This window comes from Diabrotica undecimpunctata, chromosome 9 (genome assembly GCF_040954645.1).
Source record: "Diabrotica undecimpunctata isolate CICGRU chromosome 9, icDiaUnde3, whole genome shotgun sequence".
NCBI classification, from domain to species: Eukaryota; Metazoa; Arthropoda; class Insecta; order Coleoptera; family Chrysomelidae; genus Diabrotica; species Diabrotica undecimpunctata.
In genome coordinates this window covers 119,253,319-119,280,661 of record NC_092811.1, presented here as the reverse complement: position 1 = coordinate 119,280,661, position 27,343 = coordinate 119,253,319, and the positions used below count along the sequence as shown (strand labels likewise).

Below are 27,343 nucleotides of genomic sequence, written 5' to 3'. Positions count from 1 at the left end.
ATGCAGGATGGAATGCTACCTCATTTTTCATTAGCTGTTAGAAATCATCTTAATGACGTATTTCCTCAACGATGGATTGGCAGAGGCAGTGAATTTTAATGGCCACCAAGGACATATGAAGTCCTTAGTTTATGCCAATAAAATTAATACACGAGACGAACTTTGGAGATACATTCAAAAAGCAGCTAATCTTATAAGGGGACAGAATAATATTTTTTTTAACGTCCGAAAATCCTGTATAAAAAGAATTAGAAAAGGCATAGAAATCGGAGGAGACCATGTAGAACATTTAGTTTGAGTTTTTGTGAGTTCTTTTAAGTTAAAGTGTGTTTAGTTTTGATTTATCGTCAAAACGGAAACCTTACGTTAGTTGCAACTTTGTTTATTAGTTTGGTATTTGATAGTGAAATTGTAAATAAAATACTATTTCTTGTCTAAGATTATGCCTCGCTTGATAGCGATTTATAAATATACAGGGAAACTATTATCAAAAAACGAAAAACAAAAATTAACTTTTACACCCTGTATCTTTTTTCTCAGCAACATTTTATTAAGGCATATTTGGCCCAATAGCCATATTTTGGTCCAAATAACCTGTCCTTAGTCTATGTCCCAATAGTTATGACTCACGCTGTATATTATAGTGGATCGATAATCGCAAAATTAAAAAAAAAACATTGACAAATTAAATTGGAATACCCACCAAAAGTTACATTTAGTAACGGTAATAAGAAAGTATTATTACGACTTTTGGATAAAATTACATCCTCTGCTCTCTACAGCAGATGTAGCGAAACTTTCTACGAAGACCTAGACAACATTTTAAAATCAATTAAAACGCAAGATGTAACAATTATAATGGGAGACTTTAACGCAAAGGTTGGGGAAGAAAAAGTAGAAGAATGTACAGGAGGATATGGTCTGGGCAACAGAAACGAAAGGGGTGACAGGCTTATCGAATTTTGCCAAAACAATAATTTTGTTATAGCTAATACATTATTCAAAACGCCAAAGAGAAGGCTATATACCTGCAGTCACCAGCAGATCAAGAAGAGAGAATTGCAAGAGACCAAATAGACAAGGTATAATTTCTTCTTAAAGTTCCATCTCCTATCGGAGGTTGGATATCATAACGGCTATGTTCACTTTGTTAGCTGCTGCTCTGAAAAGTTGTAGTGAACTACAGTTAAACCATTCTCTAAGGTTTTTCAGCCAGGAGATGCGTCTTCTTCCTATGCTTCTTCTTCCTTGGATCCTTCCTTGCATAATAATTCTCAGCAGCTCATATTTTTCTCCTCTGGTTATGTGACCCAAATATTCTAGTTTTCTTCTTTTTATGCTGTTCATAATTTCTAACTCCTTATTTAGACGTCGTAGTACCTCAGCATTGGTAATCCTTTGAACCCACTGAATTTTTAATATTCTTCTGTAACACCACATTTCGAACGCTTCTATTTTCCTTATGTGTTGTTTCTTCAATGTCCAAGCTTTCATTCCGTATAGTAAGATAGAAAATATGTAACATCTTAGAGCCCTCAATCTGAGATGCAACTGAAGGTCTCTGTTGGTAAGCATTGTCTTCATTTTCACAAATGCTTGCCTTGCAGTTTCAATTCGGACTTTGATTTTTCTGCTTTGGTCATTTTTGTCATCAACCCAGGTTCCCAGATATTTATATGTCTCTACTTTTTCTATTTGGGTTTGCTCTATCATTAATCTTTCATTTCCATGTTGCGTTTTTGAGACAATCATGAATTTAGTTTTTCTCTTATTTATTTTTAGTTCGTATCTAATGCAATAATCGTTAATTTTATTTACCAATTCGTGTAGCGATTCCAGGGTGTCTGCCATTATAACGGTGGCATCAGCGAATCTTATGTTATTTACTATTCTTCCGTTTACAGAGATTCCATCACCCAGATCCGCTATCGCTTCCTGGAATATGGCTTCACTGTACACGTTAAACAGTAATGGTGACAGAACACAGCCCTGTCTTACTCCTCTCTTTATATCTATATTTTCGGACTTTTGTTCTTCTATCTTTATATTGGCCTTTTGATTCCAATACAGATTGATAATGATTCGTAAGTCTCGTCTGTCTATATCTTTGTTTCTCAGTATTTCTATTAGTTTTTCATGTCGGACCCTGTCGAATGCCTTCTCGAAGTCGATGAAACAGGAATAAATATCTAGGTTCATATCTAAGCATCTTTGAGAGAGGACATTAAAAGCAAACAATGCCTCTCTCGTTCCCAGTCCCTTGCGGAACCCAAACTGAGTATCATCCATATCATCTTCTAGTTTTCTATATAATCTTCCATGAATCACCTTTAGAAATATTTTGAGGGTATGGCTTATTAGTGATATTGTCCTATAGTCTAAACAATCTTTGGCATATACTGTTTTTGGTATTGCTACAAAGGTGGACACCAACCATTCCTGTGGGATTTTTCCAGTTTTATATACTTCATTAAATAGGTCCAGAAGTACAGGTAGAGTTTCATCGTCTAGACATTTCAGTAGTTCCGCAGGTATTTCGTCTGGACCTACAGTTTTTCCGTTTTTTGCGTTTCGTATTGCTTGTTCGATTTCCTCTATTATGATCTCTGGCCCCGTTTCGCTGTCGATTTCTTCCGGTTCTTGCCGATTATCCTCAAACAGATCTGTTATGCATGTCTTTCATTTTTTTTAATTTCTCTTTAATTTCTATAATGATTTTTCCATTTGCGTCTTTCAGAAGGGCATCTTTCTTTTTTCTCAGTGTATTTGTCATTTCCTTTATTTTCTTATGCATGTTAAAGCTATCGTACTGTTTAGCATATGCCTCTATTTCACTGCATTGATTAGCAAGCCAGGTGGATTTGGCCTCTTCTATTTTCTTTCCTATCAATCTCTGTAGTTCCTTGTATTTTGCTTTACTACTGCCTTTATGTTTCCTTCTTTCCTCCATTAGATCTAAGATTTCTGAAGTCATCCATCTCTGTTTTTTTCTTATTTTTGTCTGCAGTAGCTTTTCTCCTGCCTTTATTAAAGTTTCCTGTACTATGTTCCATTTGTCATTAACATCTGTTGTTTTTATCACGTTTTGTTTGATTTTCTTTAAGTTATCATTTATTTCTTGTTTTAAGCTCTGACGTATAGGTTCTTCTTTTATCTTTGAGACATCAAACCGTGGTATATTTGTTTGTTTTTGGATCTTCTTCAATTTTATCTGCATTACGCCTACTAATGGATTATGGTCTGAATTTATGTCAGCTCCGGGGTATGTTCTCAGAGACTTTATAGCTTTTTTATATCTAGATTTTATTAAAATGTAATCTATCTGGTTTCGAACAATGTTGTCTTCTGAATCCGCAGGTGATTTCCAAGTATAAAGTCTTCTTTTAGGTAATTTAAATTTAATTTAATTCATTATTACCATCTCCTCGCTTTGGCAGAATTCGACAAGTCTGTCCCCTCTTTCATTTCTTTCTCCCAAGCCAAATTCTCCCACGCATCCGTCCACTTTTCCTTTTCCAACCTTGGCGTTGAAATCTCCCATCACCAACAATATATCATCTTTTTTTGTGGATCTTATGATTTCGTTCAATTGCATGTAGAACCTCTCTATCTCGGTCTCATCTTTGTCGGCAGTTGGTGCATATATTTGTACAATGTTTATCTTTTTAGAGAATGTCTGCAATTGGATCATCATCAATCTCTCTGAGTAGGGAGTAAAACCAACTACTGATTTATTTGTCGCTTTGTCTACAAGAATGGCAACTCCATATCGATGTCTTGGATCATTGTTACCAACGTAATACATCATGCCGTTGTTTGTGGCTAGTTTTCCTGAATCGGGCCATTGATCATCGCTGATACCGAATATATTTATCTTAAGGCGATCCATTTCAGCTATTAGGTTGTCCAGCTTACCTAGGTAAGCTGGACAACCAGGTATAATATAAGTGTCCAGTGTCCAGGTATAATTTAAAATCTCCAAACTCAGAAAAGAAACCAACGGTTTTTAAGATATCTAACACACTTTCTGACAAAATTTTAAGTACGTGGCAGAAAGCTTTTATTCCTACCGTAACAAGAAAACGTGTTTTACCATTTCAAATTTCAAACTGAGAATACTCGTCTGTTTGATATCAGCTCTTGCAAATGGGAAATTTTTGAACAATGTTCTGGTGACAAGGAAAAAAAGGCACCTAAAAATGAATGGGGGTTTTTACTAGATCAAAGAAGACCAGATTTGTTTGTCAGCTTCACGCTAATGAATTGCCTTAAAGGCATTTTTTCCAAAAGCTTGACGGTCAAACTCAAGGTCCAAGAACTTTTGCAGGAACTATAGGAAATCAAATAGCGCAGTGCGAAAATATGCCAATTGTAAACTATTATATTATTGACTGTAACTTGCCAGAAGTAGATTTAATTGACTTAAGTATCGATTAGAAATATTTGTTTCAAATTTGTTTCACAATTTGTACAGTGGAATGTTCTGTCGGTTTATTAAACCGAAGCCCTGGAAAGTTAAATCATTCTTGATAGCCCACTGGCAAATAATATTCTACGTCTTTATGTTAGTACTGAAAATCCAACATCAGAATTAAAGGAACTGACCTTTATTGTCACGGTGTATGCTCCTTTATGGTTTCAGATTAAACGCAAATCATCATGTGTAAATGGTGAAAAGAATCTTTTAAAAACAATAAAACGTAGTCGATATCTAGAGCCATATTTAAAAAGTATTATAGTCCCTGCAATTCAAAGAAATGCCTATTTTGTACATCCGGAAAATCTTCTGTTCTGTTTCTGTTCTGAAGGACAGAAAAGCGGCAGGTAAAGACGGGATACCAAACGAGTTACTGAAATATTGTGGAGCAGCAATGACAGAACAATTAAAAACATTAATTGAGAAAATTATAAAGCACAATAAAATATCGGAAGAATGGAGAACGAGCGAACTAATTCTACTATTCAAAAAAGCAGATGAAAAACAGCCAGAAAGCTACAGAGGTATAAAGTTGTTAAATACTACGCTAAAACTTACAACTAAAATTTTACAAGTGCTAATAAATCAGAGGATAAGTTTAGCAGATGAACAACCGGGTTTTCATAGTGGAAGATCGTGTACAGATGCAACATTCGTTATAAATCAAGTTACTGAGAAATCACTAGAGTATAATAGACCAGCATTTCGGTGTCTGATTGACCTAAAGAAAGCGTTTGACAGAGTAGGACTCAAAGATGTAATCCAGCTTCTGTATAATAGAGAAGTTCCCCTAAATATTATAAAAACTATCGATAACATCTACCAAAACAACAAAATGGATGTCAGAATAGATGGACAACTTACAGAACCTATAGAAATAGGCAGCGGAATAAGGCAAGGGGATTCATTGAGCCCCATTCTCTTCAATTTGATCATGGATGAAATCATTAAAACCGTTAACAAAGGAAGGGGATACATAATGGGAAACAAAGAAATCAAAATACTCTGTTACGCAGACGACCCAATATTGACAACCCAAGATGAATTTATTCTGCAAAGACTGCTCCACAAATTTAACATAAGAGCAAAAGAATTGTTCTGAAGCTATTTTCTTGTGGCATTTTAAATTAATTTATATTTAAATGGGAATAAGCCACAATTAAAGGTTAAAATACGTTTTGACGTTTATTGACGTTTCAATTTCCACTTCGGAAATCGTTCTCAAAATACAAACATTAGTAAATTAAACAAATTTTGTTTTTTGTTACTTAGTGAAAAATTCTTCTAATAATTTAATTTTATCTGACTCATCTATATTGACAATTCAGACATACCTTATACATTTTAAAGTAGACGACTTTAAAATGTTATTGCCATTATTGTTGAGTTGCGTTCCTGGGACGACTTTACTTATAAGATAGTTCATTCGATTACATGAAATCAACTTTAACTTGAGAATATCCGTCAGAAAAGATCATAACATGTAATTCGTCTTTAAAAAGACAAATACATGCCATGATGACAGTAAAATTCTCCTGTTAGTGATTCCACAGTAAATTATGAGGGAAAAACCAGGAAAAAAAACCTCATAATACTATCCCGACATGGTAAGTATTTGATCGTCCATTTAGTTTACCTTCAATAAACATCAAATTCCGATTTTATATGTTTGTTATTTAAAAAACATAAATGATGTATTCTCTATATGTTACTGACTTACCAATACTGATATTTTCCTTTTAATAACTTCCTCTTTCAATATGGGTAACCAGATCCTACTACATTCTGCCGAGGAATTCGCAACACAATTGGTTTCATTTAGCATAATTAGAGCCGCTTCTTTGATTTTTCTCTTTTTACCATCCGTTTCTTTTAGGACTATATTTAAATCATTCCATTGAACCCTATGTTCATTATCCCATGCCTGTTTACATATTTGAGATCTATCAAATTCTCTATTTTTAATATAGGATTGATGTTCACTTATTCTAACATTTAATGGTCTTGATGTTTCACCTAAATAAAACTGATCGCAGTCACAAGGTATTTTATAAATGCAATTCTTTGTCCTTTCTTGTTCATTGTTAGGTTTGGTTTTGGACAAAATAGATCTCAACGTGTTTGTTGTTTTGAATGTTGTTGAAATGTTGAATTTATTTCCTATCCTTTTAAGCTTTTCCGATAATCCTTTTATGTATGGTATTGTTCTTTTCCTCGTATTATTCCTTGCATATGCTGTAGGATCTTGTTCTAAGTTGTTTCATCTTGTGAATGCGATCAATTTTATTTAGGTGAAACATCAAGACCATTAAATGTTAGAATAAGTGAACATCAATCCTATATTAAAAATAGAGAATTTGATAGATCTCAAATCTGTAAACACGCATGGGATAATGAACATAGGGTTCAATGGAATGATTCAAATATAGTCTATAGTCTTTAAAGAAACGGATGGTAAAAAGAGAAAAATCAAAGAAGCGGCTCTAATTATGCTAAATGAAACCAATTGTGTCGCGAATTCCTCGGCAGAATGTAGTAGGATCTGGTTACCCATATTGAAAGAGGAAGTTATTAAAAGGAAAATACCAGTATTGGTAAGTCAGTAACATATAGAGAATACATCATTTATGTTTTTTAAATAACAAACATATAAAATCGGAATTTGATGTTTATTGAAGGTAAACTAAATGCACGATCAAATACTTACCATGTCGGGATAGTATTATGAGGTTTTTTTTCTGGTATTTCCCTCATAATTTACTATGGAATCACTAACAGGAGAATTTTACTGTCATCATGGCATGTATTTGTCTTTTTAAAGACGAATTACATGTTATGATCTTTTCTGACGGATATTCTCAAGTTAAAGTTGATTTCATGTAATCGAATGAACTATCTTATAAGTAAAGTCGTCCCAGGAACGCAACTCAACGATAATGGCAATATCATTTTAAAGTCGTCTACTTTAAAATGTATAAGGTATGTCTGAATTGTCAATATAGATGAGTCAGATAAAATTAAATTATTAGAAGAATTTTTCACTAAGTAACAAAAAACAAAATTTGTTTAATTTAATAATGTTTGTATTTTGAGAACGATTTCCGAAGTGGAAATTGAAACGTCAATAAACGTATTTTAACCTTTAATTGTGGCTTATTCCCATTTAAATATAAATTAAGAGCAAAAGAATTTAATATGACTATCTCATCTCAGAAAACAAAAACAATAGTAGTCAGCAAAGAACCAACCAGATGTAAAATACAAATTGATGGCATCAGTATTGAACAAGTAATGGAATTAAAATACCTGGGAATTACACTGTCTAGCTATGGAGACCTAGAAAAAGAAGTAAGAGATCAAGTACAAAAAGCAAATAGACTGGCAGGATGCCTTAATAACACTATAGGGCGAAATAGACATATTGAAACTGAGATGAAGTCAAGAATTTATAAAGCCAGTGTAAGACCAATAATGACATACGCCTCAGAAACAAGACCCGACACAGCAACAACGCATAGGCTACTGGAAACGGCAGAGATAAGAGTAATGAAAAGAATTACAGGAAATACGCTGAGAGATCGAAAGAGAAGTGAAGACAGAAGAAAACGTAACGTACAGTGTATAAATGAATGGACACAAAATAGAAAAAAGGATGGAATAATCACATAAGCAGAATGGAGGAGACCCGTGTCGTCAAAATAGCAAGAGATGTCACCAATGGGTAGAAGAAGTATCGGACGACCGCGCAAAATGGAGGGACAACCTTCGATAGAGGTATTAATCCGCCAATGCATAAGCAGAATTGCTTATAAAGAGGAAGAAGAAGAAGAAGAAGAGGAAGGAAAATCTTCTGCTATGTATGCTGCATGATACTCGCCGATTCATCTTATATTCGACGTTTTACTACTCCTCAATCTAATTTTTACGCAGATAATTATATTGATCTGATTGATTAACAAAACAATAAAATAACTTTCTCTCTATTGATTCAAAGTTTGAAAGTAGAGGATTTCAAAAATATTATTTTCGGTTCTCCTGAAAAAACCATCAACATCGCTATATTTTCCTGTCACACCCAATCTCTAGAAATATTCGTGAAGATATGCCAAAATTTATAAAAAATCAGACTACAAACAATAAATGATCAAAATTAAAAGGGAGGGTAGGGAGTGGGTAGAGGAATAAAAATTACATCTTTCAAAGATATTTCAATTACACTTATTACTTAACTTTTCAATTAAAATCGGAAGTTCGTATTTTTTATTTTTTAATTTTTTAAACCCACGGTAGAGGTCAGAAGATAAACATTTTTTGAAAAATCGCAAATAAAGATTAGGTTTGGCAACTTTAGCGCACTATTCCAAAACTGTTTTCGAAACTTCGATTTTTCGATCCACCCTAGCATACATATTGACAAACCATTTTTTACGAAAATTAGCCTAAAACTTTATATATTAATTTCTTAACTTAGCTCAAGAACTAGTAAGTACCTATTTTAAATTTAAAAATAAAATAGAATAAACAAAACAAAAAAAAAAACAAAAAACAAAAATGCTTTAACCTAATTTTTATCGACACACCTTAGATGAAGGAAAATATATTTTTGTTTAAAGCATGAAATAACTAAATATTTATTTAAATGCTTCATTGTAAAATTTTAGTGACTGTCACTGTTTATTAGCCCAGTCTGGTTAAAAAAAGGTGGAAAAATGTTTCGCAGATATCTGAAGCTTTTAAGACATAGGTGGGGGATACTAGATGATGAATAGATGAAAAGATACTCCTAGTTTTACCTTGCGTTTTTTTTTAAGCAATAATTTATGGTCACAATTTGATTTTTTGTCTATAACTTTTTTCCCTTATATTTTAAATAAACAATATTTATGTCATTTTTTTATGTCAACAATATCTTTATTTTCCCGTTTTTTTTTAATTAAAATTGATAAATAATTTACAGAGATATTTGCAAAAAAGCAGTTTTTTTGCACTAATTTATAAATTTTATTAATTTTTTTATTAACAAAATAAAATGGTATTAATACATTTAAACATCAAGGAATTACTATCTTTTAGATTTGTGCGAAATTTCCCCCCGATCAGTCAAATATTTTATAAGTTATTTAATTTGTTTATCCCTGAGGCTAATTATTTAAACTATTAAGCTTGCCCTATGCATGATGCTAGACACATTCAGCAAATTTCATAGGATTCTTTAAGACTTAGACTATCTCAGAAGTTAAATGCATATTGAGTTTTCATCGAAATTATTTACAAAATAAAAGTTTGAAAAAGGGGTATGTTTTTTACTTATAAACAATTGTAATAACTTCTATATTTTTCAAGCTACAGACTTGTACGTACAACCATTGGATAGCTGGTAAAAAAGCTCACATTAAAAAATAAAAAACCTTCTATGACCAGTAGGAACGAAGTTAGTGACTATTTTTTAAAAAATCATATCTCCATTGTTTATAAACATTAAGAAGTAAAATTTGCACAAATTTTAAATGAAAATCTAAACTTTATATTGAAACTTATAGCTATAAAATTTATCTAATTTTTAGGAATAGGAAAGTGGAGAGGATATCCAAAAATAAAACTCGGAAAAATTGAGTCCATTTGAAATTCACCCTAAATACTTACTTTTTTTAAATTTGCTCGAATAGTCTGTCGCAGTATTAATAATGATGACATAATTTTCACCCCCCATAAATCTCGGAAAATCCCGTAAAATCAACATATGTTTTTTCATTTTATATCAATGATGTAATAATACTTATATATTTTATAAATTAAATTTCAGGTAATTTTTTACACATTATATTATTAGATTCTTTATATTAATTATAATTGTTTGTATTTTTATAATTAACAATATTGATTTTTATTCTATTTTTCTTACAAATATGATATACAATATTAATCTAATCTGCCTTACTGCTTTGATAAAATAAGTTGATTTTTTCATCACTTGCCTTATTAAATTTTGCAATGTTTATTGAACTTTACTTTTTTTATTTTCTTTACATACATTGGTTTAAAAGTTAAAATTTGGTTCATTTATTCGACTTCACTGTCAGGTCTGAACCTTTTTGTTGCAGGTTGTTTGTCTTCACTTATTAAGTCAGTCTTTCCATACATTAACATATTAATGGGCGATCTTAATGCCAAGGTGGGTCAAGGTAAGGTAGGAGAACAAGTAGGAAAATATGGGCTTGGAAACAGAAATGACAGAGGAGATCGATTGATTCAATTTTGCCAAAGTAAAGACTTTGTAATAACAAATACCTATTTCAAATTACCTCCTCGACGGTTATATACATGGACATCTCCACAACATACCAAAGAAAAAATAGTGAGAAATCAAATAGACTACATTATGATAGCAAGGAGGTATCATAATGCTGTTAAATGTACTAAGACGTACCCAGGAGCTGATATAGGCTCAGATCATAACCCGGTAGTTACTGTGATAGAGGCGAGACCAAAAAAGATTAGAAGTCCACACAGAAAGGCACTAGATTTAAATAAACTTAGAAACAAAAATATACGACAAGAAACAGGAGAAGAAATAAATGAAAACCTCCGTTCAGTGCAGCAACAAATTAACGATACAAACAACGTTAACCAAAAATTAAAGTACATAAATACAGCTATACAAACAGCAGGAAAGAAACATCTTACAAAACCAACAACAAAGAATAAGGGGTGGATGACACAAGATATACTAGACTTGATGGAACAAAGAAGAAAGATGAAGAATTACCCAGACAAATACAAAGAAATAAATAAACACATAAAAAAGAGAATAAAAGAAGCCAAAGAGGAGTGGATTAAAGAACAATGTGAAGAAATGGAAACGTATGAGAAAAAGTACGATGCGTTCAATATGCACAAAAAAGTAAAAGAGATAACAGGAAGCATAAAGAAATGCCAAATAGGTAAACTTAAAGACAAAGATGGAAATCTTATTGTAGATCTAGAGAATAAAATAAAAAGATGGACAGAATACCTAAATGAATTATTTGAAGACGATAGAAATAACTTAACTCAGATAATCAATGCAACTGGGGCAGACATATTGAAAGAAGAAGTAGAATACGCAATAAGAAACGCTAAAAACGGAAAAGCAAATGGACCTGATGAAATTTCTACAGAACTGTTGAAGCTTTTGAATGATAAATCCGTAACCATAATATTAAATTTTGCAGCGAGGAGCTAAAACAGTTTCCCCTCCACTTTCCTATGTCGATCTTTCGAAAGTAACTTCGTTTCGAAAGGTTTTAAATTTCGAAAAATTTGATGATTTTATAGCTATAAAATTAAATAAAAAAGTTTAGATTTTCATTCAAAATTTGTGCAAATTTTACTTCTTAATGTTTATAAACAATGGAGATATAATTAACAAAAACAGAGTTTTTTACCAGCTATCTAATGGTTGTACATACAAGTCTGTAGCTTGAAAAATATAGAAGTTATTACAATTGTTTATAAGTAAAAAACATACCCCTTTTTCAAACGTTTAGTTTGTAAATAATTTCAATGAAATCTCAATATTCATTTAACTTCTGAGATAGTATAGGTCTTAAAGAATCCTATATAATTTGCTAAATGTGTCTAACATCATTCATAGGGCAAGTTCAATGGTTTAAATAATTAGTCCCAGGGATAAACAAATCGAAACACTTTTAAACTATTTGACCGATCGGGGGGAAATTTCGCACACATTTAAAGGACGGTAATTACTCAATGTTGAAATGTATTAATAACATTTTGTTTTGTTAATAAAAAAATTAATTAAATTTATAAATTAGTGCAAAAAAACTGCTTTTTTGCAAATATCTCCGTAAATTATTTATCAATTTTAATTGAAAAAACAATAAAATAAAGATATTCCTGATATGAAAAAATGGTATAAATATTGTGTATTTAAATTATAAGGGAAAACACTTATAGATAAAAAATCAAATTCTGACCATAAATTATTGTTAAAAAAAAACGCAAGGTAAAAATAGGAGTATCTTTTTATCTATTCGTTATCTAGTAACCCCCACTTATGTCTTAAAAGCTTCAGATATCTGCGAAACATTTTGCCGTGAAATCGATGATTTTTGTATAACCAGACTGGGCTATATACTTTGTCACTACTGACGGATCCATATTTATATCTTCAACGTGTTCTCCATTTTAAAATTAAAAATATTTTTTCATCTTTTGAAATCCTTTAATTTTTGTTAATATATTTTTGAGTTTTGTTAAAATACTATCGATGCCAGCAACATAGAAGAAGAGACACACACAACAAGAAAGAAGAGACACCCACAACAAAAGGAAGGTTCAGAGAAATCAGCAATGAGCTGAAAGAACTGATAAAATGAAATAACAGGAAAATATGAAAAGCCAACAGAACAAGAAACCAACAAGATAAAAGAATTGCTAACGAACTGAACAGGGAAGTTAAAAAACAATTCGAAGAGCACAGGAGCAAAAACTGGGAAAATTATATCCAGCAGCTAGACCCAAACAAATCCACGTTGTGGAAGTTATCTATTCCATCCCTTCATGGAGAAAATGGAATAGTATACACATAAATAGGTAAAGGGGAAGTAATGAAAAAGACGCTAGAAAAAGGATTTTTAAAGAATTGTCATCATAATGAAGATTTAAACTTCACAGAAGAAGTAAAAAAAAAGATATAGGAATCTAAAAGGAACGAAGAGTAACATAGGTATTACTCATACTTTCCCTGAAGAAGTCAGACAACTGATCAAGTGTACCAACGCCAAGAAAGCTCCAAGTAAAAAAAAAAGATATAGGAATCTAAAAGGAACGAAGAGTAACATAGGTATTACTCATACTTTCCCTGAAGAAGTCAGACAACTGATCAAGTGTACCAACGCCAAGAAAGCTCTAAGTAAAAAAAAAGATATAGGAATCTAAAAGGAACGAAGAGTAACATAGGTATTACTCATACTTCCCCTGAAGAAGTCAGACAACTGATCAAGTGTACCAACGCCAAGAAAGCTCCAGAACCGGACAACATTACGAACAGAGCTCTGAAAAATCTGTCAGCAAAGGCAATAATTTACATAGTAAATATAATCAACAACATCCTACGACTAAGATACTCTCCTGAGAGATGGAAGGAAGACGTAATAATGATCAAAAGACTAGGAAAAATGGAACATTTTCAAGTCACAAAACTATCGACCAATAAGCTTATTACCAGCTATAAGCAAAATCGTAGAGCGGGTCATACTAACTAGACTGAAAAATGAATCAGAAGCAATCGGAACCATACCGGAAGAACAGTTTGGATTTAGATTCGAACACTCATGTGAACTTCAGGTTCTGAGACTAACAGAATATGCCACAAAAGGGTTCAATGAAAAGAAATATACAGCAGCAGCCTTTCTAGATGTCAGTAAGACTTTCGATAGAGTATGGCACGAAGGCCTGCTGTATAAAATGAGCATTATAGTTATAGCGAGGCGATGACCTATTTCCTCTCGTCATACCTAGCTGAAAGAAGGTTCAGAGTTCGGATAGGACCAACCCTGTCCAAAGTCAGGACTATGGAAGCTGGTGTGTCACAGAGGGCGGTGCTGTCGCCATACATATACACCATATATACGGCAGATACACCATCTGAACACAGTTCGATGCTAAGCCTGTACGCAGACGATACAGCGATATCTGTACTATTTGCTGTTTCCCCAATTATTTTATTGTTTCAATCACAAAACAAAAGTTTCTTCTGATAAAATCAATAATTTTTGGTAATTTTGTTTTATCTAAAACATTCTGACAATCTTTTATCGATTTAATAGCAGTATATTGAAGTTCCGATACGAAGCTTTTAAAATTATCGATATATTCGGCGTAGTACCGAGTTAACCGAGTTAACACTGGTTCAGGTGGTAATGGAGCGTTGCGTTAAGCAATATTTCACTAACAAGTAGGAGGAGTAGGAGTAGGAGCATAAAGGAGCTTTAATGAAATTTTTTTTCAAACACAAACACATTTTTTCAGTAAAATTAGGTAAAATGCAAAAATAATAAGAATATCTACAAAAAAGAACCAAATAAGCACAAAAGTTCAAAAAAGGTATACAAATTAAAAAAAGCAAAAGAAGTATAAAAAGTGTTGTCAAATGACTTATTTTTGTATGTTTTATTCTTATTTAAAAAGAAAATATTCCTGCTTTTATTTACCATAAGCATTATGCTTAAAAATCCGGACTTTAGTTATAAAAGTATAATTACATTGACTTCCAGTATTATAGTATTATAAATTGCATAATGATTAAACATAGTTACAAATTTTTTTTAGTTTGCTCACAGAGAGTCAAGAATTTTACCATATATCTGTAGATTATTTAAAAGAAATTCTTAAAGATGATGACCTTAACGTCAGATCAGAAGAAACCGTTTTTCAAGCTGTCAAATTATGGATCGAATATTTTCCTGAAACGCGAAAAGAAAATCTCTTCGAACTTTTGAAATGTATCAGGTAAAATGCGATGATTTTTTTGCCTAAGTAAAAATATTCTCTATTGTTATTTTTAAGGGTTGGTACTCTACCCTACGAAAGTATAAAAGGTGTATCAAATTGGAATTTAATTCAAGAGAATCCCCAGTGCCAGGAGTATCTACAAGACGTAATATCAGTTTTAAATGGTCTTAATCAAGATGACCACATAGATTATATTAACAATTATCTTTTCAGGTAAAAGTGGTTTTCATTGCTCCCTTATTAAAGAATAGTGAAAAATAAATAGTTTTCATCATAAAATACGAAAGTTATGACGGAATAAATAATAATTGTAGGACATTAGGAAAACAAAAGCTACCCATTAGTATTTTCAAAATATTTGACAGTTTGTCGGATGTGACACTACTTTAATAAAACAATTATGTGAATGCCTACATTCTCAACTGAAAATCTGCACAAAATGTTTAAATCAAATTTTTTAAATGGCGATGATTTAAAAAAAATCATATGCTACTAGTCTCTCTTTATCAACCATTTTCCATCCACTCCTGAATGCAGGTTTCACCCAATTGCTTCCATCTTTCTCTATTTTGCGCCAATCTAATCCACTGTTTGCCTGCCACTGCTCTTATGTCATCTACCCATCTTTTTTGAGGTCTTCCCATGCTTTTTGTTGTCCTTGTAGGGGATGTAAGTTAAATATTATTTGAATTTCACGCTGTGTAATAATACAAAAACAAATCACTTAAACTAAACTGTATTGAAAAAAAAAGCACATGTAAAATATTTTGTAAACGATAAACTTAAAAATAGCGTCCTTATCGTAACGTTGATGTGATGAGACTGTTTTGTTCGACTGTCTTCTGTCCGCAACTACCTGTAGCCTCTCTCGAGGGGTCGAAGGTCGGGTAAAATTTAACTGAAAGTATATTATACTGCATTGTCCATTCTAGAATTCTCCGTGTCCACCTGTTGTCGTTATATCGGGCTACGTGACCTGCCCAGCGCCATTTCATTTTTGTAATTTTTTCTACAATATCCCTAATCTTCGTTTTACGTCTTATCTCGGTGTTTCTAATCTTGTCTCACAGTGATATTCCAACCATGATTCGTTCCATTGCTATTTGCGTTGTTTCTAATTTTTTAGCAGATTTTTTGGTAAGGGCTAATGTCTCCAAGCCGTAGGTACAAACTGGTAGTATGCATGTGTTATACACCTTTTTCTTTAAGTTTACAGGAATGGAGGTGTTTTTCAAGATATATGCTAGTTTGCCGAAAGCGGTCTATGCCAGTTGTGTTCTTCTTTTAATTTCAGCATCTTGATTTGGTTTTCCTAGTTTGAAGACATGACCTAGATATACATAATGTTCAACATTTTCTCCTTGTCTTACTCCCCGTTGTAGTCTTATGGGATTAGTTTTTGTGCTTTCGTCCAGCTTTATTTGCATGGTGGCATTTTAATATATGTTTTTAATTATGTTAGTGTATCTTGAATCTATACGTGCATTTTCTAGAGATTCAAGCACTGCCCATAATTCGATGGAATCGAATGCTTTATGGAAATCGACGAACGCCATATGAATTGGAACATTATACTCTCTGCATTTTTCTATCGGTGTTCTTACGGTGTACAAGTGGTCTATGATACTAAAATGTTTTCTGAATCCAGTGCTCTTTAGTTAGTAATTTATAAAGATACAAGTTCGATCTGTTCTGTTTCGTCTTTCTTGGAGTAGTTTAATTGTATTAGGTTGGAGTTTAGATGTTTTGGCTGTTTTCGTGTTTGAGCATTATCTGTAAGCTGTATGTGTTGTTCAAAGCGATGACAAGATATATGACTCTGTTTGATACTGCCCAGAACTTCGTTACTTTATAAGGAACGCTATTTGTTTATCAGGATCGCTAAACCGCCTATGTGATGATTTTCTACGGAGTTTTTCTGGTATAGCTGGTGACCAGATTTTAAGATGGTACATGCTTCTCCTGGTAAGCAAGTTTCCCACAGTCCAATTATATCCCATTTGGTATTTAAGAGCTCTTAATTTATGCTACTAACTGTCAGATATTTGAATGAAGCTTTTCCCGCTTTTTCTAATGTTGCCACTGCGCACCCACAGCTCGCGTCTCTTCACATATTTGGGCTGGTGTACTAATAGCGACAAAAATAAGCTTCAGTAAACTTGTACAATAAAAGTGACACCAACATCTAATTTTACTTTTGTGTAATTTAAGTGTCATTTAACATTGATTTGAAGACTGTAATGTTACATGTACTGTACATGACGTTTGTTCAAGACACGTGTTTCTATATTAAATTTATTCTGTAAAATATTGTAAAACGTTGCACTCCAACTCCAACTTCAAAATTGAATGTAGTTAATATAAGTGAGCACTTATATTACCACATCCTTCCACTTGACCTAATAGGTCTATTGATACTCTATAATAGACTTTAGCTAACTCTCCTTAAAGCGATTAGTCTATTTTGGGAACGAATGTAAACCTACCTATTTGTAAACAAGGGCACCTCGCAAAAAACTCCCAATTTAATAAGGTTGTCGAATAAAAGATTTAAGATGACATTATACAAAGTCTTATCTCTTATAACTTAATTCTACTTTTTAGGCCTAGAGTTCCACACGAAGTTATATTTGCAGTTGGTGGATGGTGTTCGGGTAGTCCTACTAATTTTATAGAAACTTATGACTGTAAGGCAGATAAATGGCTTTTCTGTTCCGATACTGATTCCTCACCAAGAGCTTACCATGGTCTTTGCACACTAAATGGTCTTATTTATATGATAGGTAAGAATAGAAAATTTTCTTTTTATAATTTTTTATCAATGTTTAAAAATAATTAAAAGATAATACGAAAATAATAGCAAAACAGGAATGCCCGTTTTCTATCTAAAAGCCTGTTTTTTATTTCACCATAGCTTGTTTAGTTTTTATATACCAAATTTCTAAAATTCATTTTATAGATGACATTTTGTAGGTGAATTATGCACCATAAGCCATTAATGTCTTACTCATGACTCTACATGGTTCATCGATGCTCACTGTGCAATACAACCTTGTATAATATTTGCTGATCCCAATGAATTTGTCGGAGATTCTAAAAATAAACTCTAGCCCTACCAATAACTCTTGTTCTGCTTCTGAAGGCTTTGTCATCTACTGCCCTTAGTCGCGGACTAATGAGCATGCTGATGCGTATCGTCCCGCCTCGAAATCCTTCCCATCGGTCAGTTGACCTAGAAATATTACAAATATCGCTAATCACGACCACAACACTCTTATATAAATATGATAAAGATTTTAGGTCCGAGAAATTAGTTCTTCACGGCTTTCTACAAAGAATCATCTACACTTTGGAAGCCCCCTGATGGAGCTTTGGTCCTTCTGCAATTATCTTTGTACTCTGAGTCTGATTGTTTATCTACAACAATTGGTGTTTAATTTTTAAATGTAAGAACTCTCTCTCTCTCATTCTCTTTAGTCCGGAAGTGTAGTGGTCATCGTGATGTCGGGACAACAAATGGAGGGAGATAAGCATTCTGCTTGTCAACAGTTTGATGCATGGAGTTAGGCAATTTTCTGTGACGGCTTTTATTGCAAAACGGTAAATGCTGCGGAGATGGGTATTTTTCAGGTTAAGGATATGGTATCGTTATACCAGATGGAGCAAAAAGTATATTTGAAAAAAAATGGAGTTACGCACTATGCGAATTACCCTAACGATATAATACCTCGCACATCCCTGTACATTCAGTGTAGGCAATACCTCGTTTTGGTACTATAAGCTTAATGCTCCTTTAGAACGTCGTGATGTTTTAAATTTCTGTCTTCGTATTTTATTTGGTAAATCCTATCACGTGGCACATGCCTGGATATTACAAATGTAAGCGAAGAAAGAAAGAGAAAAAAGAAAGTAAAGTGAAAGAGGAGTTTAAGGAAGAAGGATTTAAACTTGACAAACGACATTTTGGCAGATCAAGAGGAAGAATTTACACCTTAAAATAAAAAGAAAACTGAAGTGACAGACGACATTTTGACAGATAAGAAAAAGAAGAACTGTGACAGCCGACAAAAATAAGAAGAGGATAGCTCTATTTGGGACGGGACGTGTGACATTAAAGTTTCAAGTGGGGGTGTTCCTTCTAATTTATTAACTATAATTCAAATCATTATAAAATCTTTAATTAAAATTTACGCATTTCTAAAATACTTAACCATTGTTATTATCTCTCTTCTCTTTTGAATCATCTGGTTAACTTTTTCAGGGACTAGCATTAGGGAAAAAATTCTTATATACGGAGTGGCTTTAATTGTATGCCTGGCTGTATATTTGACTTTTTTCTGACTTAGTTTATTTAATAAATATGTTTTCGCTATAATTATAAAATCATCTTTATCCGCAAAAATGAAGGAATAAATTCTTTATATCGCAGGTGGTTTTGATGGAACTGAATATTTTAATTCTGTAAAATGCTTTGATCCAGTCCAGCACAAATGGAGCCAACGTTCCTGTATGTACTTCCCCCGATGTTACGTCAGCATTGTTATCCATCGCGGATTAATTTACGCGTTTGGCGGTTTTAATGGGAGATTGAGAATGAACTCGGCTGAAAGATATGATCCCGAAAAAAATCAGTGGGAACTGATACCTCCTATGCAGAAGTCACGGTCGGATGCTGGCGCTGCAGCGGTGAGGGATAAGATATACATCGTTGGAGGTAAATTATTTATAGATCAATACATGATTATTTGTGTAAAAAATATTAATATGCTAAAACATACCTTTTGCTTGTTTCCTACTTTGCTTGTTTCTCTTACAAATTTGGGCATTTTCAGGAAAGAAAAAAGCCAGAAAAATATCTCAAACATTAGTACCTAAACGATTACAGATGACCAAATGCTAAAAATCTTAACTTATTCAAAAGTGATGAATAAGTTAAGATAATATAAGTGATGATTATTGTTAGATACAAAATGTTAGTTATTTCGTAGAATCAGATCTATCTATCAGATTTATTCTTTTATTAAACTTACCATCAGAATTGGTAATAAACCCAATAAATATACAGGGTGTTTCAAAAAAAGGCAACCCCGTCTCTAGGGTAGGTAAGAAACTGAAAATTTTTTGTAACGCCATCCGTTTTCAAGATACAGGGCGTTGAAGAAAAAAAAATACGCATTTTTTACGATTTTGCCGAAACTACTGGCAACATTGTAATGAAATTTTATACGAATATGTTTTGGAAGCTGATACATCCCATGAATTTGTTTTTATATCTGATTCTCATAGAGGGCGCTAGTTACACGGATCGTACTAAGTATTAGTCAATATAACTTTTTTAAGAGTATAATTATTAATCAAAACTTCAAGTAAACTTAAACATCATTCAATTTTACACGAAAAAGGTACTCTTGGTAAAACTCGATACTGTGTACCGTTTTCGAAATATTTTGATTTGAAAATTATTAAGTAATAATTGATGCTGGTACTAATGATAAAGTTCTAATAGGTATACCTCTATTTTCTCCAAGTGTGCCATGGAAATCTGACATTTATTGATTGTTATGACGATAAATCAACAATAATTATAGTTTTGAAACCTTGTTATTTGTTAAATCAAATCAAAATGTACTCAAATGTTGAATACACTGACATGCTATTAACCTTAGGCGAATGTTTAGGATGTTCTAGTGCAGCTGTGACACGTTATGCAGAAAAGTTTCCTAGAAGAAACTTACCAAGTAAAAAACATTTAGAGCCGTTGAACGACGTTGTCGAGAAAGTGGGAATGTGAGACCAAATAAAATCAATTCTGGTAGACCAAGAACAACAAGAACAATTAATAAAGAAAATAATATTTTAAATTTACTTGATCAAGATTCAACAGTTAGCGTAAGGAATATAGCAAGACAAACAAATACTTCTTCAAGTACTTGGCGGATACTGAAAGAACAGAAATTACATCCTTATCATTACAGACAAGTCCAAGAGCTCTTGCCATATGATCTACCGGTTAGAGTGGATTTTTGTGAAACATTGCAACAAAGGACAGCCCACAATCCAACGGACGAGGCCACCTTTACGCGACAAGATATGTTTAACTCCCATAATGCACACTACTGGTGTGATGAGAATCCACGAGTCAAAAGGGTATCACATTACCAACACTAGTTTAAAGTTAATTGGGCAGCAACTTTGGGTAACAAATTAATAGGTTATTATATTCTACCTGGAAGTTTAAATGGTGATATGTATCTTGATTTTTTAAACAATTCCTTATTCGAGATATTAGAAGATTTAACGCTAAACGAGCGAAGATCTTTATTTTTTATGCACGATGGAGCTCCACCACACTTTGATATAAGGTGTCGTAATTGGTTGAGTAATCATTTTCCGAATCGATGGATTGGTAGAGGTGCAGAAGCTCCGATTCATTGGCCTCCTCGGTCATGCGATTTTAACCCTTTGGACTACGCAGTTTGATCGTATATTAAGGAAAAAGTCTATGCTACAGAGGTAAATTCACGCCAAGAATTGGAAGAAAGAATTCAACGTCAATTTAATGACATCATAGCTGATCCCCTACCGTTTAGGAGGTTAATGAAATCTTTAGAAAAAAGAATAGTGTATTCTCGAAAACGGAGGGCATTTTGAACACTTACTGTAATTGAATTTTATTTTATGTTCTAAGTCATTAATTTAATTTTCTTCTTGTGAGTTTTGTTTAATTACTATTTTATACCAGCATCAATTATTACTTCATAATTTTCAAATCAAAATATTCCGAAAATGGTACACAGTATCGAGTTTTACCAAGAGTACCTTTTTCATGTAAAATTGAATGATGTTTAAGTTTACTTGAAATTTTGATTAATAATTATACCCTTAAAAAAGTTATATTGACTAATACTTAGTACGATCCGTGTAACTAGCGCCCTCTATGAGAATCAGATATAAAAACAAATTCATAGCATGTATCAGCTTCCAAAATATATTCGTATAAAATTGCATTACAATGTTGCCAGTAGTTTCGGCAAAATCGTAAAAAATGCGTATTTTTTTTTCTTCAACGCCCTGCATATTGAAAAAACAGATGGCGTTACAAAAATTTTTTACTAAGCAAACCCCAATTATTTTTCAGTTTTTTACCTACCCTAGAGACGGGGTTACCGTTTTTTGAAACACCCTATATACATTTAAATAAAAAAAAACTTGTTACTACTGATGAAATTTATTTTAAAATATTATTCCCTATATAAGATCGAATTGGTTGAAAGTACATGAGCAGTCCTTAGACTTCTTTAACCTTTCAGTAGATGCAACTAGTCTAGGAGACCGGTGGGAGTCAATGACAGTCAATTCTAAAGTCAATCGGATGTTTTTGAGTTTTTCCGGTTCTGTTCCTTCTTTTGATAGGTACATTTATTGACTCGACTGTGTATTATTGCAGTGTTGATGCTGGAACTGTAAGTTTGTAATTTGTAAAACCGATGCAGTGGACTGTGTGCGTCTAGAGAAGTAATAGAATTTTGTGACTTATAAGTAATTGTTTTATAATAAAACATTATTTTTCAGATATTATGAATTATGAAAAAGAGCAAAAAAAAATGTTAGCAGTTTTTGAAGAAGTTTCGACGGTTGATGAGTATGATGGTGAAGAGGAATCGGGAGAAGAAGATCATGTAGAAGAAAACTTGGAAGGAGGCGATTCGGAATAGGAAAATGAGGAATTAGATGAGGAGACAGATTTTGCCATTTGTCCATATTTTTGGGCAAAGATAATAAAACAAAATGGGCTGAGCAGATTGCCCTTAAGAAGGTCAGAACTGAAGTGAAAATATTATTCTGCAGCTTCCGGGTTCAAAACAATGTGTCAGACAGAAAACCAATATTTTAGATATCTGGAACAATCCATTTGATACTGATACGTTGTAAATAATTGTTGGTGGGACCAATACAAGAATAGAAGCATAAAAGCAGAAGTTCAGTCCCGATCGAAATATATATCCAACAAACATTGATGAAATTCGTGCCCTTTTAGGTCTCTTATATCTTGCCGGTGTAAGAAAGGCAAGCCACCTTAATACAACAGAGTTGTGGAAAACGGACGGCACCGGTATAGAGGTTTTTCGACTGACAATGATTATCAAGAGATTCAGAAATCTACTAGGCTACATACGAACTGATGATATCAACACAAGGCATGATAAAGTTAGTTTGGATAAATTAGTGCCCATAAGAGATCTTTTTACCAAGTAGAACAAAAATAAGGAAAAATGTTTCTCTCATTCGCAATACGTAACTGTGGACAAAAAGTTAAAGGCTTTTTGAGGACGGTGCTCATTCCGTCAATACATAACAAGCAAACCCAAGAGATACGGTATAAAAATATTTGCACTGTGTGATGCAAAGTTATTTTATACCAGTAACATGGAAGTATACGTTTGCAAAAACCAAGTGGGTGGTCCATATTATCTAGACACTAGTACCAAGGCAGTGGCGGAACAGGCCTGTCATATATCTACGGATCTAAGAAAAATGTTACCACCGACAATTGGTACACCAGCGTCGATCTTGGTATAAGCTAGAAGGAAAATGGTTTAACTTTCTTTGCATATTTCAATTAAGGACGACCTATTGGCTCTAGTAGATTTGAGTTTGGTTCAAGAGAAACACTAGTGTCATAAAAACAGAAATAACAAAAACGTTCTGTTAGATTCCACTATGCATCATGAGAACAACGTTGATCCTGTAACTTGAAAACCAAAAATCATATTAGCATATAACAGCACAAAATCTTTGTTGACACAGTAGATAAATTATGTGCACAATATGATGTGGCACGTTGTAGAAGAAGATGGCGTATGATTGTTTTGTCTTCTTCTTCTTAACATGCCATACACCAAAGTGCGTAGACGACTATCTCATTACTAGAATTCTGTTCTTGGCGGCGTGACACAGCTCGCCTGTATTGTGTATTCCTGTCCATTCTTTAATATTCCTTAACCAGGATAATTGTTTGCGGCCGGCTCCTCTCCTACCTTCGATCTTCCCTTGTAGAATTAACTGTGGTATTTCATATTTTGCTCCTCTCAATATGTGCCCAAGGTAACCAATCTTGCGTTTTTTAATTAATTCAAAGAGTTCTCTTTCCACGCCGGCTCTCTTAAGGACGTCATCGTTTCGAACTCTATCCACCCAAGGTATGCGCATCATTCTTCTCAATGACCACATTTCAAATGCTTCAAGTTTGTTGATAGTTCACGTCTCCATGCTATAAAGCAAGATGGACCACATGTAGCACTTGACCATTCTGTAGCGTATTTCGAAATTTAGGTTTTGATTACATAGGAGCGGTCTGAATTTCACAAAAGCTTGTCTTGCCATTTGTATTCAGGTTTTTATCTCTTGTTGTGGATCCGATTGGTCATTGATTGTGGTACCAAGGTATTTAAAAGTTTTCACGCGTTTTATGCGATCGTCACCTATGCATATTATCGGGTTTTCTGGAGGGTTTCTGCTAATGAGCATATATTTCGTTTTCAAAATGTTGATTTTGAGGCCATATTTTTTACCTATGCTATTCATCCTATCAAGTAATAACTGCTGATCTTCCAAATTATCAGTTATAATCACTGTGTTGTCCGCATAGCGTAGGTTGCTACTTGGTATGCCGTTCACCTTAATGCCTAATTCCGTGTCTTCTAATGCTTCCGCAAATATATTTTCAACATATAAATTAAAAAGCATCGGAGAGAGTATGCAGCCTTGGCGGACACCTTTCCGGATTTCAAATTCATCCGTATATTGGTCTTGATCAATCCTCACCTTTTCCATTTGGTTCCAGTATAGCTTCTGAATAATTCTGATCTCCTTCTGGTCAATGTTGGCCCTATGTAGTAGTTCCATCATAATATCATGTTTAACATGATCAAATGCCTCCTCGTAGTCGATGAAGGTGAGGTAGACATCTTTTCGTTGATCTATACAGTTTTATATTAAGGTGTTCAAACATAAAATTGCCTCTCTTGTTTCTAGTCCTCCCTTAAAACCGAATTGTGTTGACCCGCTAAGTTCTTCTAGTATCTTGTACATTCTTGAGTGTAATATCCTAAGGAAGAGTTTCAGCAAGTGACTCATTAAACTGATTAAGCGGTGTTCATTGCATTTTGTGGCATTAGCTGTTTTTGGGATCATCACAAAGGATGACTGCAGCCATTCTCGCGGAATGTAATGTTATGTATGATTGTTTTGTACAGCCTTTTAAATGTTACAGCAATAAATTTCTTTGTTATTATAATATATATATAATATAATATTCCAAATTCCACAAAGAACCGACGAGAAGTTTTGACAAATTTAACATTTTGCTTTACGTACAATCACCAGAAGAATCAAAGCCAAAATGTCTATATACCCAAGACAATAAGGATTCGACTAGAGGCGATCTGTCATTTGGATGAAGATGTCGTGCCAGTTCAAAGAACTCTTGGAGAAATTGGGAGGTGTGGTGACTGTGGATGGAAAAAGAATTGAAAAACTAAATATTTTTGTTCGATTTGTAAAAAGTATCTTTGTTTGGAACATGTAAATCCAATTTTCAATGACTGTAACAATATTCCGGCCTAATTTTATCGTGTTTATTGTCATCTCTTAAATTTTTTTATGATACGTCTTAGTGAAATAATGGTTTACATGTGTATATTCTAATTTTAAATTAATTGTAATTTGTTTAGTAAAAAAAAAGAATAATTGAAACTATTACAAAAATTGTGAACTATTTTTTGTGCTACGTAAATAAACATTTTAATTAAACAAAATATGTCAATAATAATAAATAATGTTAAAAAACTATAGATTATTTTATCGAAATTTAAACAAAATGCATCCAGAGGACTATTTTTATGACTGAACCACAAAATTAAAGTGCGTCTACTGAAAGGTTAAGTGGCCTAACATGTATAGTTGTTCTATTAGACAAAATGGTTAAAAACTATAATATCATAGGATTCAATGGACAAGACGTCATGAGTTCCGCCGAAGTATACGACACAGTAACCCGACAATGGACCTTCATACAAAAAATGAACTCCCCTCGCTCTGGAGTAAGTCTGATAACTTTGCGCAACGTCATGTACGCCATTGGTGGTTTTAATGGTTCGACAAGATTATCCAGTTGTGAGAAATTCGACCCAGATATATTGAGGGGTTGGACTCCCATCGCCAATATGAGAACACCAAGAAGTAACTTCGCTTGCGTGATTTTGGATGGTTTTATAGTAGTGATTGGTGGATTTAACGATACAGGCAACTCAGGTTAGTAAAATTAAGGCGTTTTATCTTTTTCTCTCTTTTATTTACTCTCATTGCATGATTCAGATACTTTTTCATGTTTGTTACCATTATATCATGTTTGTTACCATATTCGCTATGGTAACTGTATTGACAGCAGATCTAAATAATGATCTAGTGGGTTGTCCATTTCATCGTCTTAGATTTTTAAGCCATTATGTTCTTCTTCTATCAGGACCCCGACAAGGGATCAATACATCCTCTCCTTTATATTTTCCTTGATTTTTGTTGCCTTAATGACATTATTTATTAGCATTTTTACGGTTAGTGTTATTCCATTGCAAAGTGTTGGGTTATTAATGTAAAGCAGAATAATAACAACTGATTTCTACTTTTAATTGTAAATTATGAGGTGGGAGTCCGGGCAATTTCAATTAATTGAAAAACTAAAGGATATTTGACTACATTATCCTGGTTTACAACAGGGCAAAATTAAAAAGAGATACTACAAAACTACAGAGAGAAAGAAAATACCCAATATGCGATCGAAAATTATGTGACAAGAAGAAGGGAAGTGAAAAGAATTTGCAGAAAAAAGGAAAGAGAACAGCTAGAAAAGCATAGAAGAAGCCTACATAAACAAAGAGGTAAAAAAATTTTACAAAGAAGTTAAAAAATCCAGAGAAACTACAAAGAATAATCCACAGTATTGCAGAAACAAAGAAGGCTTACTTCTAGGTGAATCAACAGAAAAATTAAACAGATGGGCGGAATATTTCGAAGATCTATTAAATACAGACCAACAAGAAGAACTTGAGGGAAATGAGAATTGGCAAGAAGATGAAGAAGAGACGTGCGATGAACCAACTCTGAATGAAGTCAAAGAAATAATAAGAGATCTAAAGAATACCAAAAGTTCAGGAGACAGCTGAGATTTTTAAGGAAGGTGGCGAAAGATTGAAGGAAAGGATATTTCACTTGACACTAATAATTTGGCAAAAGGAAGAAATGATCAAACAATGAAATAGCGCTCTTATTTGTCCTATCTATAAAAAAGGAGGC

The 27,343-nt window shown here is 33.2% G+C and overlaps 2 protein-coding genes across 2 annotated transcripts in view; one reads left to right on the top strand and one right to left on the bottom strand.

Moving 5' to 3' along the window:
- The window catches only part of LOC140451290 (frequenin-2), a 198,097-nt gene that overhangs the window by 80,368 nt on the left and 90,386 nt on the right, over positions 1-27,343 (bottom strand). The gene's annotated exons all lie outside the window — the stretch shown is intronic.
- LOC140451342 (kelch-like protein 10) overlaps positions 1-27,343 on the top strand; it is a 40,577-nt gene that overhangs the window by 11,179 nt on the left and 2,055 nt on the right. Inside the window, exons 4-8 of the mRNA XM_072545087.1 lie at positions 14,810-14,989; positions 15,047-15,205; positions 17,597-17,775; positions 19,422-19,706; positions 25,997-26,305. Of these exons, the coding sequence (XP_072401188.1) occupies positions 14,810-14,989; positions 15,047-15,205; positions 17,597-17,775; positions 19,422-19,706; positions 25,997-26,305 (1,112 nt within the window). The remainder of the gene's footprint in view (positions 1-14,809; positions 14,990-15,046; positions 15,206-17,596; positions 17,776-19,421; positions 19,707-25,996; positions 26,306-27,343) is intronic.